Source organism: Podarcis filfolensis (assembly GCF_964270895.1).
Source record: "Podarcis filfolensis genome assembly, chromosome: 15".
NCBI lineage: Eukaryota > Metazoa > Chordata > Lepidosauria > Squamata > Lacertidae > Podarcis > Podarcis filfolensis.
Genome location: NC_139618.1, coordinates 44,317,752 through 44,333,853, shown reverse-complemented (window position 1 = coordinate 44,333,853; position 16,102 = coordinate 44,317,752). Strand labels below are relative to the sequence as shown.

Below are 16,102 nucleotides of genomic sequence, written 5' to 3'. Positions count from 1 at the left end.
CCAACATGGTGCCCTCCAGACATGTGCACTACAGTTCCCATCGGTCCCATTCAACATGGCCAATGGTCAGCAGTGCTGGGAGTTGTCGTCCAAGGGCACCAGGATAGTGATCCCTGCCCTTATCTGTCAAATGCAATATGAATGAATATGACAGGGGCAGTTGGGGCCCATCCACCTGGGAAAGTGAGCTCATCTAGGAGAAGAAACACTCTGATCCTAAGCCTCTGGCTCTGCTTGTGGGACAGGCTCAGGAGTAAACCTTGGATGGCGCCTTGTACGCCTCCTTCAGGCAACTGCTGCAGCCCAGTTGGTGCCAAATACCTTGATCTGCTTTCCTTTGGACCACATTAGCAAGGCCGAGAAAGGGGGTCTTGTCATCTGGGCACGTACCAGCTATTAGGCAGGCAGGCTGACAAGCCGAAACAAAGGCCCACTGCACCTCTTTGGGGCTTCCCGTGCCCACACTGAAGTCCTCTTCAGCCTCCAGGGAGGGTTTCCTCGTGAGCCACAAGGACTCTCCAGCCCTCTCCTGGTTTCATTCAAGTTATTTATTTATTTTCTGGCATGACATGTAGACACGGTCATGTGTGAACTGATTGTGCGGGGGGGGGGGGAGCTGTGCAGAGCAGGCTTCTCTTGACAAGCTGCTTATTGAGCAATCTTTTTGATTTGCCTGCATAAAAGAACCTTTTGTGGAAGTCAGATTATGTCCAGGCTTTGATGAGCATTTGTTCTTATTTTGTTTGTGGGCAGTTACAGAACAATGAACATTCATCATGATTTCATCCTGATTTGATTGCGCAGTGGTTATATGTTAATCATTCATTTGTTTCACTTTTCATGCTTTCCCTGTCACTTTCCTAAACACAAAAAAGTCTGTGTTGTTGCTTTCCAAAGTAGATTCGTAACAACAGAGCACTTTAAGCTATTATAATTGTGCAAACCTACATGTGACTGAATCCACCCCCTAAGGCACCGACAGTCTGGAGGTGACCAGAGTTTCCTTGCCGCACCCACTTACCAGCTCGAGCACTTCTTATAGTCATGCCCATGGTAGCCGCAATTTCCAAACCTGTCACCTTTGGAATTCACTTCGGAAAAGCAGATTTGGGGAGCAGCCTTTGCTTCTGCAAAACACAGATTTGGGAAATCAGGCTTGCCCAGCTCCTTTAGCCTTCTGGCAGGACCAGCAGCATAAAGTAACAGAAGACCCATTTTCTGCATCATGAAGAAATAATAATAATAATAATAAAAATAATAATAAAATAAAACAACTAATGTGTGCTCCAGTTTGTGGTGGGGAGGGCATCTTGGGCAAGATAGCCTCCATTGGCCCCCTCCCTCACTGTGTCTGCCACCTCATTGCCCTTATCACCTCCAGTTGTTCCTCCTCCTCCTGCTTGCTTACTGCAGAGAGCCAGTGAGCAAGCCAGCAGCAACTGCCTCTCGCTGCTGTTGCTCCTCCTCCTCCTCCTTCCCACCACCACTGTCTGAGCCAGAGCAAGAAGGTGAACAGGCAAGCAGGTGAAGAGAAGCAGCAGATGCCCAACTGCGCTGTCCCTTGATCCCAGCCTTGCAGAAAAGCAACAGAAATTGTCATCCAGAGGCAGTTCCCAATCCCTTAGGATAATGTCTGCTAGCTGTTCCTTGTGGAGAAGCAAACATAACGCAGATCCTCATGCTCCTTACTTGGCCCAAAGATGCCCTGGCACTGGGCATTGTAATACTGGCAGAGCCCGTTGTAGCAGTAAGCCTCGTCTTTGTGGCAAGGGTGCCCGTTCTCAATGGTGACGTCTGGAGGGCAGAACTGTGAAGTTCCATTGCAGAACTCAGGGAGGTCGCACTCACTGGCCCGCTCACGGCACTCTGTGCCTTTGGACAGGAACTACGAAAGGGAGGCAGGAAATGTACCAGCGTCAACCTGCTAATACCCACTGTGGGCAATATACCAAAACTATCAACAAAGTAGATTAAACCTCCCACTGACTTCACCCCATAATAATCTAGCATTTATGCAGCACAGGTCACCTGTCCAAAATATTGTGTTCCTCCTCTGTAATCTTTACATCATCCTCCACAGTATGCTGGCATTATTATTCCCATATGGCAGGTAGAAGCTACCTAAATGATCTCCTCCTCCTAATTTGTTTAAAGAGCTTCTTCTTGTTCTTGGTCTTAATGTTTTTAGCAACGTGCTCCTCAGATTCTTTTTAAGCATTTATGGGACCCTCCTTCCCCCACAATCACTTTAGAAGCTATCCTACCACCTTTAAGGATCTTAGCAGCAATAGTCCCACTTCAAGTGCAGCCTGTCCCTTTTGTACAGGCCTGGATTGACCAGAATCTTCCCCAGTGTCTAACAAATCCAAAGCTCTCCTCCCAACCCCATTGCCTCATCCACATGCCTCTCTAGCTGACCCTGCAAGGGGAACTGGTAGCATTTCAGAAAAAGCTACCTTGGAGGTCCTGGCTTTCAGCACCGTACCTAGCAAACTACATTTGGCTTCCAGGAGCTCACCTCTACATTCCCCCATGTCATTGGTGCCAACATGCATCACAACCACTGACTCCTCCCCAGCACTATCTTCCAGGCTCCCTAGGCCATGTGCCATATGTGCAGCCTTCATGCCAGCCAGGCAGTTCACCCTGGGGTATCTTTGCGCATCACACACCCAAATATCTAGATTCCTGATGACTGATTCCCCACTATCACGACCCCTGCACTCCTTGCAGATGTATTCTCTGTGAGAGAGGATAACAGTTTGTCCCATCTCAAATAATGTTTACCTGTTCCTCAGAGCAGGACTCTCCTTCCCCAACACCCTTCTTCTTCCTGACAGGAGGGGAGCTATCAGCGCAGGAGTGCGACTCTGCTGTAACGCTCATGAAGATGTCAGCCACCAGCCACTTTGCCTCTCTGAGCTTCTCCAGGCTTGCCAGCCTGGCCTCAAGGGATCAAATGTGCTTGCACCCCGACACACCCATGACCTTTGTCTCATAGGGAGACAGTTGTACATGGGACAAACCCCCCACATACAAGCACCAAAGCATTAGAGCCAAAGCATTCGATCTGCTCCAAAATGTTCTCAGGCTTGCAATATGTCTGGAAAATCCCTGACATGTCCTGGTTTTCAGGTGTAAAAATGGCATGGGGGGGGGAATTTTGCTGAATTGGCAAAATGTCAGGAAAAACCCAGGTGTATGGTGGTTTCCAAAAAAAGCCAACCAATTTCAGTGGTGTCAGGATTTTACTTTTTTAAATATGGCAACCCTAGTTTTCAGAGGCAAATCGTAATGAACGTGGGATCGCACACAACTGCCCTGATATTGGCAAGAGCACAGATAATCACGAATGCCCAGTGAAATGGATGCCTGGAGGGCCTTAAGTCTAAACATGGCATCAAAGCAGCCAGACTTTTAACAGTGAGTACCTGCAAACTGACACATTTGCACTTAGCCATGGTTCGTCTTAGTGTTATGTACAACCTGGCCATGTAGTGAGACATCTAAGATTCAAATACTCTAGGAAAAATTCTTCTCTAACATAATATTTAATTACCATATCCCATTTATTTCAACTCAACTTGTTCTAAGAGAAGCACATTTAGAGTTGCGGACTATTTCTTTATCACATGTCAAGGCTGCAATCCTCAACACACTTACTCGAGAGCAAGCTCCACTGAACTCAGCAGGACTTTCTTCTGAGTAAGCATGTGTAGAATCATGCTGTTAGAGACCCAAGTCCCCGTAGAATTTCCTCCTGCCCTGCAGTTTCTGGCAATAACTTGGGATCAGTGAGTCTTACATGACAGTTGTGACAGCAGTCTCCATAACCACAATCAGCCCCAGGGTGGAGTCTACAAGTTCCTGCCTCACAGCAAGGATCAAACTGGCATTCCTGAAAAGTTAGGAGAGGAAGGGGAAAAAACAGATGAGAAAGGAGGCCACTCTCAGGCATTTCCAACTGGTGCTTTTTTTCTAGAAAACTAGGTGCAGGTCCTCCCCATGAAGTTGTTACAGTAAGTGCCACACTTTTTAACAAAAAAAGAGAGGTCCCAGTAGTGCGTACCCCTGAGTACCGTCTGAAAAAAAGCACTAATGCCATTTTAATCTTAAAACTCGAATGTTGGCCTTATACAGGCGTAATTAACCTTGGACTTGAAACAATTCCTAAACCAGGGATGAGGAACCTGGCTGTGGCTGATGGGAGTAGGAAGTCCTACACCACATCCATTAAACCATGGGCAGGGCTGACAGGAGCTGCAGCTACATCAAATCCAGTTCAAACCATGGTTAAAGACTGGCCCCAAAACAGGACATAAAACTATGGTTTGAAGTGGATTTGCCACCATGGTTTGTATTAATTATGGTTAAGTGTTGCTTCTGTACTGTACAAACCACAGTTAAAGGAGGTGCCCTTCCAGCACTTCCTTCATTTAAAAACTTATTCCATTAGCTTCTATTGACTACACCAGCTCCAGGCTGAAATTTTGAGGGGCCTGATCCAAGTTCAGATGTCATGGCAAGCCACAGTCATTTCCTCCTTAGCCCAGCAAAGGCCAGAGCAGAGGGAAAGTGAAAGAGGTGTTTTTGAGCTGTGTCCTGATGGGCACAAAAGCACCTCTTTCACTTCCCCTCTGCTTCTTTGCGTTAAGCCACAGCTAAAACTAACTGTGGTTTGACACAGGTGAGGCTGAACTCCAGCCTATGGGCTGAATTAGATCCACCCGTCCTCTCCAGTTGGCCTGCGAGGCTGTTATGACCAAATCATGCCCACCTGCCAGGTATGGGGCAGGAAAGGAGAGGGTGGGCCACAGTCGAAATACATATTTTAAGGAAGTTAGGCCAACAATCGATAAATCTAAAGGACTTGCACCTCTCCTTGTGGTATAAAAGCATGTGGACTTTGGTAGCAGCAGAGAAGATAACACACAACTAAGAGGTCTCCAAAGGGTGTGAAAAACCCAGAGCACATCTACAGAGTCTGGCACGACTTTAGTTTGCATGCTTCTGATTCTGATGTGCTGAACAATATAAGTACATCATAAACAGATGAAGGGTTTGTGTGGAAAGGCAAGCAGATTCCCTCCTATATGTCTAATATGCACCAGGACAAAGCCCCCGCCCCCACCCCACTGACAGGTGGGTGGCTGGAGGGCAGGGAACTCCCTCCATTTCGTTTGCATGCATGCTGAATGGATATCACACCCACTCAAAGGATCTTTTTGGCCGCCCCCTGAAGCACTCTGCGATGGTGGGTGAGTTGTTCTGAGAGAGAGCGCCATATCCCACACCACTTGAAGCCAGGTTGCTTGCAGAGGGGGAGCAGAAGACTTCCCATGCCATGCCACTGTCATTCTGGCAGCCACCAGGAGCAAATATAAGAGTGTTCTATGTTTGATCTTGGGATTCAAGGAGCTTCTCAGAGAATACAGGGCTAAAGAGGGATCTAAGACAAGAGCGTGGCCTGTGATAGCAGACGCAAGACCAGAAATACTGAATAGCCCAAACTTCAAACCTGCCAAAAGAATTCTGTGTTGGTGACATCACACCCGTTACTAACCTCTGATGTTCCACAATCACATTCCTCTCCAGCATCTACTAGCTTGTTGCCACAGTACGGGATGCTATAGGTTTCCTCAGGCCTGGGGATATTGAGGAGGCAGCTCCCACCCTTGCTCAGAGTTAGCTTTTCAAAGTCTTCCTCGCTACAGCTGCTGAAGTTCCTGGCCCCTCTGCAAGCATGGAATATTAAAAAATAGTCCTTACATTGGGCCATGCAAACTCTAGGGCAGTCTTTGCCAACCTGGTGCCCTCCAGAGGTTTTGCCCTAAAGCCGTATTCACACACAATATATGTAAAGCACTGTGATATCACTTTAAACAGTCATGACTTCCCCCCAAGAATTATGGGAGCTGTAGTTTATGGGTGCTGAGAGTTGTTCAGAGGCCCCCAAAACCCCTCCCCAGAGCTACAATTCCAAGAGTTTTTAGCAATCAATCCCTCTTCACAAGGAATCAAAATAAAATCACAAGACTAGGGCAGGTCCTAAAAATATAGCTCTCAAGTGTCAAAGGGCATGTATACAAAGCAAAGCAAAACCAGTTTCACCAACATGGCTCCTGCCTTGGCTCAAGGAATCCTGGGAACTGTAATCCAATAAGGGTGCCAAGAATTCCAAAAGACGTGCTTGGACTCCTATCATTTGTCTGCAGTTCCCAGAGTTCCTAGGGAGAAGGGATGGCTATTAAGCCACTTGAAAGCCACAATGGAATGACATTCTACGGGGAATGTGCAGAAGAGACACCACAGAAAAAGAATCACAGAGAAGGAAGTTTGCACAGCTGCACAGACTCTCTCATTTGACACCTGGCAGCAGTTGTTCCATCAGGCTTTCTTTGAACTGTTTCCATCCCAGCTGGCTGTTTGAAGGACTGTAAATTTAAAACCTGGTGCCTAAACTTGTTTTTCTTCTTCCCCCCCCCCCAATCCCTGAGGACTGAGCTTTGTAAGCCACTTTGAGAGCTTTTTTAGTTAAAAGAGAGGTAAAAAATGTTTTGGGCATTATAAGGACACTTAATTTATGTATAAGATCTGGCATTGCTTGTTGGGGGGGGGTCCCCACTCTCATGTGCTATGGAAGGAAGGATTCTTGGTTTTACAGTAGTTCTTATTTTTATTATGTTCTGTATTTTGTTTCTTTTATGTTGCATTTTTATGCTGTGAACTGCCCTGAGATCTACAGATGAAGAGCAGTATGTAAATTTAACAAATAATACCAATCTGTTTAAAAAGAGAAGATTCTCACTCACGTGGCTATGTTTTTGAAAGGATGAAAGCAGCATGGAAATGTTCCCATGGCTGAAATTCAGGGGTCCCCATGTTCAGAGGTTGCTCCCCCTTTGTCTCCTGTAGCCTGTGATTACATCCCTCTACTCCAGCGATGGAGAACCTCAGGCCTCAGGGCCAAAGGCAGCCCTCTGAGCCTCTCTGTGGGGCTCCCAGGACTCTTCCGGCCACAGGCCCTTCCTAGCCACATTCCCTACTGACTCTGTCTGACTGGACCAGGCCCTTGCACCCTGATCATGCCTCTCACTTGCCTGGTTGGAGGCAAGGTGCGTGTGGAGACCAGGTGTAATTTGCACCCATTGCTCTGTTGACTTTTGCTTCTGGCCCCTCATGCCCCTGGCATGTTCCCCCCTCCTCAAAGGTTGCCTGTAAGGGAACGCAGCTGTCCAGTTGGAAAAGGTTTCCCAGAGTTGCTCTGCCCAAAGGCCTTCTGCATTAGGTCCAAAAAGAGTTACGTACGATGCTCCAGAGTTCATGATACAGTTTTCTGAACCACAGTCACACTTCCTTTCATCGTCGTGGTTCATTCCTAGGTTGTGGCCAAGTTCATGAGCAACGATCGATGAAAACATCTGCACACTGATGGGCCCAAACTAGAAAATAACACAAAAAGAACAAGCGCACACAAGTATGTAATAAAAAGGGGTCCAAAAGTTCTGGCTTGGCTTGTTATAGAAACTATTGTGTAATCACTTAGGGGGAAAGTATCACAAGCCTTTGCTCTCTTCTTTCAGCCTTGGGTGTTTGAAGTACCAGCACACAAGAAATCAGGCAGAGCAACCCAAACCCCCCCCCCCACGCCAGGCTGGGCAAGGAGTGTCTGGATTAGGCAGAGGTGTTCCCCTGCTCTGCTCTCCCAACTGAGCTGGCCTTCCAGCTGCCCCCCAGATGTGTGGCCTTGGAACAGAACATTCTGAGGGAGGGGGATGAGCCAGCTTGGGATCCACAATGGCATTGGGCCCAATTCTCACCCCCGCCCCTTTCACCACAGTTGCCATGAGCAGCTGGGTTGTGAATGCAGCAGTGGTCCTGCCACTCTGCCAAGTCCTAGCAGTGGGAGGGGGGACTTTGGAATACGCCCAAACCAAATGCCCCAAAATAAAAAGAATAAACCCAATGAAAACAGAGCACCTGGATCTCAGCCAGACCCACCGCAAACCCCTTTTGCCACAAAGCTAAGTTTCCACCTTTGTTCATTGGAGAAGCAATGGATGTTGTCTTACCACATTAATGCCTCCGGCGTGGCTCTTGGAGCAGACGGTACCCACGTAAGCCATCCCTGCTGTGCCACCAAATGCTTTCTTCCTGAAATTTACACACAGGAAAGAGTGCCATTAGTTTCTGCTGCAAGCAGAATTGTCATCTCCCATTTAAATCCCAAACAGTAATGCCAGCAAAGAGCGGGGGGTAAGGTCACTTTCAGTGTCTGGGCACTAGCTAAAAGGAGAATCACATTCTTAATAAAAGCCTTTAAAACAATGGGGAAATGGGGGGTGGGGGGAGTCAGGATAAGCAAATAAGTTTAAAATATTCAAGACTAGGAGTAGTAAACAAACCAACAAAGGATATATACATACATGTGCATGCATGCATCTATTAGCACCCCCTAACAACAACAACAACTACTACTACTACTACTACTACTACTACTTTATTATTTATACCCCACCCATCTGGCTGGGTTTCCTCAGCCACGGTTGGGTGGCTTCCAGCGGTCTGGATTAGTTGTAGTTTCCAGGTAACCTTCAAAGGTAGCCCCACATAGCGCGCGTTGCAGTAGTCCAAGCATGCATCACTCTGGCAAGACAGTTTGCGGGCAGGTAGGGTCTCAGCCTGCATACCAGATGGAGCTGGTAGATAGCCGCCCTGGACACAGAATTAACCTGTGCCTCCATGGACAGCTGTGAGTCCAAAATTACTCCCAGGCTGCATACCAGGGGCACAGCTACCCCTTTCAGGACCAGGGAGTAACCCACACCAGCCCGCCCTGTCCCCCAAGAACAGTACTTCTGTCTTGTCAGGATTCAACATCAATCTGTTAGCTGCCATTCATCCTTCAACCGCTTCCAGATACTCACACAGGACATTCACCACTGTCAGTGTTTCTGATTTGAAGGAGAGGTAAACCCCCTTGATCTCTCCCAGCGGCTTCATGCAGATGTTAAAAAGCATGGGAGAGAGGACAGTACCCTGAAGCACCCCACAACTGAGAGCCAAGGGGTCTGAACACTCATCCCCCAACACCACTTTCTGAACACGGCCCAGGAGAAAGGAGCGGAACCACTGTATTACAGTGCCCCTAGCTCCCAACTCCTCAAGACTGTCCAAAAGGATACCATGTTAAATTGGATCAAAGGCCGCTGAGAGATCCAGCAGGACCAGGAAACAGCTTTCACCTCTGTCCCTGGCTGGCTGAAGTTCACTGACCAGCATGACCAAGGCAGTTTCAGTGCCATGGTGGGACCTGAATCCCAATTGGAAGGGATCCAAATCATAGAATCATAGAATCATAGAGTTGGAAGAAACCACAAGGGCCATCGAGTCCAACCCCCTGCCAAGCAGGAAACACCATCAGAGCACTCCTGACATATGGTTGTCAAGCCTCTGCTTAAAGACCTCCAAAGAAGGAGACTCCACCACACTCCTTGGCAGCAAATTCCACTGTCGAACAGCTCTTACTGTCAGGAAGTTATTCCTAATGTTTAGGTGGAATCTTCTTTCTTGTAGTTTGGATCCATTGCTCCGTGTCCGCTTCTCTGGAGCAGCAGAAAACAACCTTTCTCCCTCCTCTATGTGACATCCTTTTATATATTTGAACATGGCTATCATATCACCCCTTAACCTCCTCTTCTCCAGGCTAAACATACCCAGCTCCCTTAGCTGTTCCAGGCCTTTGACCATTTTGGTTGCCCTCCTCTGGACACATTCCAGTTTGTCAGTGTCCTTCTTGAACTATGGTGCCCAGAACTGGACACAGTACTCCAGGTGAGGTCTGACCAGAGCAGAATACAGTGGCACTATTACTTCCCTTGATCTAGATGCTATACTCCTATTGATGCAGCCCAGAATTGCATTGGCTTTTTTAGCTGCCGCGTCACACTGTTGGCTCATGTCGAGTTTGTGGTCAACCAAGACTCCTAGATCCTTTTCACATGTACTGCTCTCAAGCCAGGTGTCACCCATCTTGTATTTGTGCCTCTCATTTTTTTTGCCCAAGTGCAATACTTTACATTTCTCCCTGTTAAAATTCATCTTGTTTGTTTTGGCCCAGTTCTCTAATCTGTCAAGGTCGTTTTGAAGTGTGATCCTGTCCTCTGGGGTGTTAGCCACCCCTCCCAGTTCGGTGTCATCTGCAAATTTGATCAGGATGCCCTTGAGTCCATCATCCAAGTCGTTGATAAAGATGTTGAGTAAGACAGGGCCCAAGACAGAACCCTGTGGCACCCCACTAGTCACTCTTCTCCAGGATGAAGAGGAACCATTGATGAGCACCCTTTGGGTTCAGTCAGTCAGCCAGTTACAAATCAAATGGTCCGCATCCTCCAGGTGTGCTTGTTCAGCAACCACTCGCTCAATCACCTTGCCCAAGAATGGTAGCTTTGAGACTGGGCAATAGTTGGCCATATTGGCTGGGTCTAAAGATGTTTTTTTAAGAAGTGGTTTAATGACCACCTCTCTCATCGCGTCTGGGAAGGCTCCCTCGCAGAGGGAAGCATTCACCATCCTGCAGAGGCCATTGCCCAGCCCTTCCCGGCTCACTTTTATGAGCCAGGATGGGCAAGAATCAAGGAGACAGGTGGTTGGTTTCACTCTTCCAAGCAGCCTGTCCACATCCTCGGAGGTAACAGATTGGAATTGATCCCATACAACTTGACCATACAGAACTCTAGCACTCTCCCACCCTAGCCCTGCTTCCACAGTGGAGTCTATCTCTTTCCGAATCTGAGCAACTTTATTTGCAGAAACCTTTGCAAAATCATTGCAGGAGATCTTGGGGTCCTTACAGGGCCTCAATGGTGAAAGTGGTTCCATTGGATTGTGAACCACCTGAGTCTCCTGCTGCTTTTTTCTGTAGAGGCAATACAGATGGTGAAGATTTGCCATCGCTATCACCACTTAGTAGGTTCAACATTGAGCTTTAACCTGTGTCCAGTCCAATTCAGAATGAGTTTTCCACCACTGGTGCTCTAGCTGTCAGCTCTGGGGGAAACCAGGGGGCTGTGTGGGCTCTATGCAATCAGAGAGGGAGCTTCAGAGCCAGTCAGTCAATATCCCTTGTTATCTCTGCATTCCAGCTGGCCACCAGTGAATCAGCTGAAAGGCCATCAACATGGATAAGGCATCCCCTATCACTCTTTGGAAACCATTTGGTTCCATTAAATGGGGGGAGGGGTGGACCATCCAAATTGGTCCCACTTTCCTGCATGGGGGGTGGGGGGAAGGGTCGCGGAGAAGTCTAGTGGCATCAGAAAGTGACCCGACCATGGCATTTCTTTTGTTTCACCAAAAACTTGCAGGAGTGCAATGAATTATATTCAAGGGAAGCACTAACTCATTCCGTTAGTGGAAGGGGTAATATGTGCAAAGCTGGGTGCCCCACTGGCGGCTTCATTTTGCACTATTTGCAGCTCCCAAATCAGGTGGTATTGTCACGTACAGCTGATCTATAGCACTGCAGCTTTTATAGTTGACTATAATTGTTGTTAGCGACTCTGGTTTGTGCACAAGCATAAGAAGGGGTGGGATAAATATTTGCACAACTTCCATCATCCACTTCTTTTTGAAGTTCAGGGAAAAGAGTAGGAGGAAAACCCCCATAGATCTTACAGAACAAACTGTGCACTGTCATGTCTTTGGCGCGGGACAAGCTCCTGCTCTCGCCACTGCACAAAGTTGGCAAGAACATCTCCTGCACCTCCTTCTAGGCGGATCTTGTTTTCCTGAGTCCAGATCTCCAAGCCAACCAACACGATGCGGATGTTCAGTGCTATGTACATCTGGAAAGCAGAGAGAAGAAAGGAGCAAGTAAGAGAGGGCTGGGGAATGTTTTCTATCCCAAGGGCCCCATTCCCTCAGAGGTAAGCTTCCAAGGGCCACACGGCAGACAGGATGCTAGCCAAAAGTGGGTGAGGCAGAGGCAAAAGGGCAGAGAGTAACAGGGGTGACTCACTGTTGTGCAGTATTAGGCTCTGTTCCAGTTATAGAAGCATCAGAGGTTTCAGCACTCACCCTGCAACCACGGCTCTCCATCCTGCACCCAGACAAGCAGGAGGCATTACTTAGGACAAGGACACCGTACAGAGCCTGTCAGGGCAGCCACCTTTGGACCCATGAAATTCTCCAGGAACAGAATGCATGCAAGCATGTAGAGTCTCTTCCGAGGAGCATTTTAAAAGCTTTTTTTTTTTTACCATGCAGACACAGTAAACTAACTAGCAGCTCCAAGCAGCTGTGAAATGTTTAAAGAGAATCACGTGTCCCCATGCCCCATTGCCATCCCCACCCCCTGTGCACACTGAATAGAGAATGGAAGGTCATCAGGAAGCACACATAGAGCCATTCCACATTGAAAGGCCTGGACAAAGGGAGGGATCCCAAAAAAGAAAACCAAAAAGATAATACAGCTGGATGCCAAGCAAGTCTTCCTTGGCAAGGCATTCTAGAAACCTCAAAATCACATATTTCAGTTGTCATCCTAATTATTATGTTTCAAATACATGGCACACACAACAAAACTGCTGCACCTTGAACTGGGTGTGGAGAGGGCAGCTGAATGGGACACAGCTGTGGGCAGCCTGAGGCAGGAGCAGCCATCTTGAGCTGCCCGTAAAAAGCAAGTCTAGAGTGAGAGACTAGGGCAAAGTCTGCTGCTTCCAGGAGCTCTTCTCATTGTGAGACTTTTGTGGGTGAGCTGAGAGTTGGTTTGGACCCTGGGTGAGAACAGGGTTACAATGTTACATTGTTATTGGCACCTGTCTGTCTCAAGAGACAATGGAGTGCATCTCCAGGGGTGATGTCAAACTGCTGTGTTAGCAGCACTAAAGTGACCTCCACAAGACACAAGTCTGGGCAGTGTGTCTGGAAGTCCTGGGCTGCCCAGACGTCAAGATCCCCCTCTCAGCCTCACTGATGGGGTCCAAAGGAAGGCAGAGCAGGACATTTGGCCCAGCTGGGCTGCAGTAGTAGCTGGAAGGAGGTGTACAAGGTGCCACCCAACCGTCTTAGGGACTCCACTCCAGATTTCTGTAGGGTATCCTCCTGAGCCTTCCCTTCTCCCAAAGATATCCCACAAGGCAACAGAGATTTAGGATCAGAGTTTTCCTTCACCTGGATGGGCTCCCTTCCCAGGTGGACAAGCCCCACGTGCCCCTCACTTCCCTCTCCAGCACATGCAGAAACCACCTTCTTGACCGTTGGACCCACTCTTGACCTCATTTGCTCCATCCGCCAGAGCCTGTCTTTGCACGCAGGGAAGACTTTAACTCACCAAGGGTGTATCAGAAGGAAGATGTTGATTATATATATATATATTAGTAACTTTGTATTGACATAACATTTTGAACTGTGTATTTTTGAAATATTTTGTTTAAGTTGTCCGTTGTTGCTTCAGTTTTTTGCACAGTTTTTTGGTATAGAAATGAAATAATAAATAATCACACCACTTTGAAGAAAGGGGCAGGTAAAAGTAAAAGGAATCAAAATACATGCATATTTTGGCACAATTCATCAACTCTGAGTATCATAAAGCTTTCACTTACACTATCCAGGTAGTTGACCAAATGCACCATCTCTTCTGTAACAGCAGTTTTATTCTGGCCCATCAGCTGATACTGCAAAAAAAGCAAACATTTTTGCACGGACGGAAAATGGGACAATGAAGAAAACAAACAACAGAACAGTGCCAGCAATTTCAGAGCCTTGTGCTTTAAAAAGTTGGCTAAGTCCAAAAGTGTGCTTAACAGATTTTGGATGTTGCCAATCTCCAGAATGGAATCATGGAGTTGGTGCAGGTTTAGAAGTAAAGATAGAAAATTTTGAATGGTCTGCATTTTCTTCCCTGCTGTCTCCCATCCATGCAAGGACCCCTAACTGTTAAGTCCAGCCGTGAACGACTCTGGGGTTGTGGCGCTCATCTCGCTTTACTGGCCGAGGGAGCCAACGTTTGTCCGCAGACAGTTTTTTCAGGTCATGTGGCCAACATAACTAAGCCGCTTCTGGCGAAACCAGAGCAGCACATGGAAACACTGTTTACCTTCCCGCTGGAGCAGTACCTATTTATCTACTTGCACTTTGACATGCTTTCGAACTGCTAGGTTGGCAGGAGCTGGGACAGAGCAATGGGAACTCACCTCATCGCAGGGATTCAAACTGCCAACCTTCCGATCGGCAAGCCCTAGGCTCAGTGCTTTAGACCACAGCGCCACCCGCATCCCTCATCCATGCAAGACTTCATAGCAAAACCCAATAATTTTAGGGCTTTGGGAAAAGGAGTCTCAGCTGACAATTTGGAAACACAGTGACTTAAAGGAAAACAATGTTTATGTAGGGATGGAAATGGGAAGTGACCAGTCATAGTGGGAAGGGGTGTAGCAAAGTGAAAGAACCACAGAAGCTGACTGGACCCAATGGGGGTGTTCTCCAGTGGCTCAGGGATGGGGTGAGGGTGGCTCATCCCCCAAAATCTGCAGTTCAGCTGCACACATTCTGTTAGTACAAGAGCAGGGTCCATACCCTTTCTTTGTCCACAACTATAAAGAGCTCCACATATCTTGTCTGTAGGAGGATGCCTCTTTTTCTCTGCAAGGAAAGGGAGGGAAAGGGTGTAAGAAACAAAATCTTATCCCCTGACTCATAAGTGAAAAATGGAGTGATGTCACTCCGATCCATATTCCGCTTTTCTGCTCACACCACAACTACTCTACTGGGGAAACATACCCAAGACACAGAGTGCCAAGGCTTTCCAAAGAAAAGGCAACAATTCTCTTTTGTATCAGAATCTGGCCAGGATACACTCAGTCTGACCAAACAAAACAAGAACATGAGAAATATTTAAAGCTCATTTGTTTATTTTTATGACTTAAAATATTTATATTCCACTTTTCAATTCACAGACAAAAATTTGAAGGCGGAATTAAGCATGCATTATTCACATCCAGGTAATTTTTGGATTTCATCTCAAACTGGGGGGAGGGGAGAAGAGTGATGGCAGCTGGAATCTAACAACATCTGGAGGGCCACAAGTTCCCCATTCTGTTTTTAGCTCTCATGGGCAGTTATCAGAACAAGATGAACAGAATATTGAGCACCCCAGAGCGGAGATTTATTGCCCCTACAAACATCTGTCTCATGGCTCTGTCTCTATGGCTCCTTGCACTCCTTTCCCTCAGTGCTACCCAAGCCACCTCTTAGGGTTAGACCCAATTAAGTTCTACTTAAAGTAGACCCATTGAAAGGAGTGTAACTAAGTTAGGCATAAACCTCAGTGGGTCTACTCTGAGTAGGGCAAGAATTGGCTACAACCCTTAGAATTTGCTCAGACCTTCAAGGTCATCACAGGACACTCACTCTCAGCCGCTGAGTCTCGCTGTTGGGGTGCTGAGGATCTCTTCCTCCCCACTTTTCTCCAGGAAGCTGGCACCGCATGTGATCCTCATCTACCTTCACGTTCTTCAACCGGTAGATAACGTGTTTGGTGCCTGAGGGCGGATCCAGAGGCTCAATTCCATAGCTGATGCTCTCAATTTGCAATAATCCCCTAGCAATGACATTAATTCATGTGTCAGAATCCCTGGGATGCATTCAGCATAGTGCTAAGGAGATCGTTCTGCCCGCACAAGCATTCCGCTTGCCTGACAAAACCATCTCCCCTCTCCACCTCCCCATCTCTCCGTGTGCTGTTCTGGGGGTTCTCCTGACCCCCCAGAGCGGATTTGATTTGGGGGAAGTCCCATTATACCATAGGGCTCATTGCTTGAATACAGCCCATTGCTCCCAGAGTATGTGCTGGGATGGGAGAGGATCCTAAACGAAAGCACTCACCTCTGTGGAAAGGAAACCAGGCTTCTGATTCAAACGTGCAAAAACAGCATGAAACACTGTATAGTCCTTCCTGGACAGTATTACAGTACTTTAAACTGCAGGTTCAGAAAAGGGCAACCAACAGGGCTTTTATATGCACAAAGGTGGAAGGACTCATTATTATCAACAATGGAAGAATGGCTGTTAAAACTAACAGACTTAGTTGAGATGGAGA

At 47.4% G+C, this 16,102-nt stretch overlaps 1 protein-coding gene across 2 annotated transcripts in view; it reads right to left on the bottom strand.

The window, feature by feature from the left end:
* ADAM9 (ADAM metallopeptidase domain 9) overlaps positions 1-16,102 on the bottom strand; it is a 108,003-nt gene that overhangs the window by 38,630 nt on the left and 53,271 nt on the right. For both annotated transcript variants that reach the window (XR_014542092.1, XM_083588501.1), the window contains exons 6-15: positions 15,415-15,604; positions 14,581-14,646; positions 13,608-13,679; positions 11,677-11,846; positions 8,073-8,154; positions 7,309-7,442; positions 5,564-5,735; positions 3,806-3,898; positions 1,690-1,885; positions 1,022-1,127 (exon numbers count right to left, since the gene is read on the bottom strand). Coding sequence is in view for 1 of the 2 variants with exons in the window: in XM_083588501.1 (XP_083444627.1) it covers positions 1,022-1,127; positions 1,690-1,885; positions 3,806-3,898; positions 5,564-5,735; positions 7,309-7,442; positions 8,073-8,154; positions 11,677-11,846; positions 13,608-13,679; positions 14,581-14,646; positions 15,415-15,604 (1,281 nt within the window). In the remaining variant the exon portion in view is untranslated. The remainder of the gene's footprint in view (positions 1-1,021; positions 1,128-1,689; positions 1,886-3,805; positions 3,899-5,563; positions 5,736-7,308; positions 7,443-8,072; positions 8,155-11,676; positions 11,847-13,607; positions 13,680-14,580; positions 14,647-15,414; positions 15,605-16,102) is intronic.